This window comes from Rhinopithecus bieti, unplaced genomic scaffold, assembly GCF_001698545.2.
Source record: "Rhinopithecus bieti isolate Rb0 unplaced genomic scaffold, ASM169854v2 scaffold_19459, whole genome shotgun sequence".
Lineage (NCBI taxonomy): Eukaryota > Metazoa > Chordata > Mammalia > Primates > Cercopithecidae > Rhinopithecus > Rhinopithecus bieti.
In genome coordinates this window covers 4,389,681-4,391,650 of record NW_016809864.1, presented here as the reverse complement: position 1 = coordinate 4,391,650, position 1,970 = coordinate 4,389,681, and the positions used below count along the sequence as shown (strand labels likewise).

The 1,970-nt window shown below is 45.9% G+C and overlaps 1 protein-coding gene across 1 annotated transcript in view; it reads right to left on the bottom strand.

Annotated features, from left to right (window-relative positions):
- Nucleotides 1-713: 713 nt before the first annotated feature.
- Nucleotides 714-1,970, bottom strand: part of ERCC4 (ERCC excision repair 4, endonuclease catalytic subunit) — a 35,834-nt gene continuing 34,577 nt past the window's right edge. Inside the window, 1 exon segment of the mRNA XM_017890722.1 lies at nt 714-1,655. Within this exon segment, the coding sequence (XP_017746211.1) occupies nt 922-1,655 (734 nt within the window). The 3' untranslated portion in view covers nt 714-921.

Sequence of the window (1,970 nt, the reverse complement as noted above, 5' to 3'; positions counted from 1 at the left end):
CGAGGAAGTCTGAAAAATCTGTCACTAGCCATTCGGACTTAGAGATCTCGGATATTAGGAGACTGAATATGTGCAAAAATTGAGAATTCTAAGAGCTCCTTTACCATTAACTTTTGCAAATAGGTAATTCATTTTGTTTTAAAAATACTAATTTTGAACAATGAAGTTATAGTATATGCTACATATGTTCGGGTCATTAGAAGACTAGTCAGCCAGTTTTAGAGGAGACTGTCTTGAATTAGACTGTCTTAGAGGCTTCATGAAATTTCCTTAGAGCAGACAGGCAGAAGAAACATGGAGCTGAAGAAAATGGTAGAGAGAACTGGTCAGGAATGGCAAAGAGATGTTCCTTCTCAGTGTTCCAGAAGGCTCCTTCATAGACAAAGGGTCAGAACACGATTCCTACACAAACATCAGTTCAAACGTCCAGCAAACACAACAGCAAAGAACAGATTTGGAGAGCCATGGGGCACTGGCATTAAGTGCAATTAAGACTGTTATTTATGTTGCACTAGGTAACAAGGACTGTTAAAAATGGTAGCTTTCTTGTGCCTGCTCTTGTCCCTCCCTGCACCGTCCATGCTAGGCTTAGCATGCTCCTTTCTAAATGAGATCTGTCAGGATCAGGTAAAATTTCTACCTTCTGTAAACACTTGTAGGAACTTTACCTGATCCTGCAAAAAGGAATATGCTAAGCCTGGCATGGATGGTGCAGGGAGGGACAAGAGCAGGCACAAGCAAGTTAAAGTGATGTCTAACTGCAGAGTTCAGAGAGGAATCCTGGCTTCTGGTCCACCGTACAACCATTGAGAGCATTGGAAAAGAATGAAATACCAAACTAATAATTAATAATGACCTATGACGTCTGGCGAGTAGCAGCTGAAAAGCACAGGCGTGGGATAAGAAAACAGCCACCACTGTTCACTTTTTCCCTTTTCCTTTCGATACGACTTCTGCATAAGAGGTGTGAATGAAATCATAAAGCTGCTTGGCATTTGCAGCATTCCCCAGAATACTCGTGAGCTTGTCTTGTGACAGGGTTGCTAATTCTGCGATGTTCTTAACGTGGTGCATCAAGGAGCGGCAGTTTTTGGCATTCACCCCTGGCATTTTTAACAAGAAGTCTTGGGGACCAGCATTGTACTTTTCTGACTCGGGAAGGGTTTCGGAATCTGCCGTAATGGCCAGTGCTGTCGCCGCATCAGGCTGTGGCTTATTTTGTTTCAGCTCCTCAAACAACTCCGCCGTTGCATGAGGAGAGGGGCACCAGAGAATCCGTAGTCTGGGGAAGTGAAGTGTAAGAAGAGTGAGTTTGGAACTAATGTCATTGCTGGAGATCTCCTGAAACAAGGCACCTCGGGCAGTGAGAGAGAAAGGCTTGCTGGGGTCAAACTCGATCAGAAGCACAGGACGCTTGTAGTAGCGGGACATGGAGACGCACTGGCTGTAGAGGCGGCCGTTATTTAAAGAGCCGATTAAATCACTGATACTCTTGCGCTCCACACACATTTCTGGAGTGAGGATGTAATCTCCAACCTCTAAAGTCACGGGTTCAATGTCAATGCCCCGACGATGGATCAGAGATGGGAGCTCACTTCGAAATTCACGCATATCCACAACTACGCTTTGCTGTGTACCATTCTGTTCCTGGCCACCTGTACAGAGAAAGTAAGTAATGTCACTGGGGAAGAACTCTCAAAGAAGGAATATAAAAAACTAGCCGGGCGACGAGGCGGGCGCCTGTAGTCCCAGCTACTCGGGAGGCTGAGGCAGGAGAATGGCGTGAACCCGGGAGGCGGAGCTTGCTGTGAGCTGAGATCCGGCCACTGCACTCCAGCCTGGGCGGCAGAGCAAGACTCCGTCTCAGAAAAAAAATAAAATAAAATAAAAAAATAAAAAATAAAAAAAGAAGGAAGCCGGGCGCGGTGGCTCAAGCCTGTAATCCCAGCACTTTGGGAGGCCGAGACGGG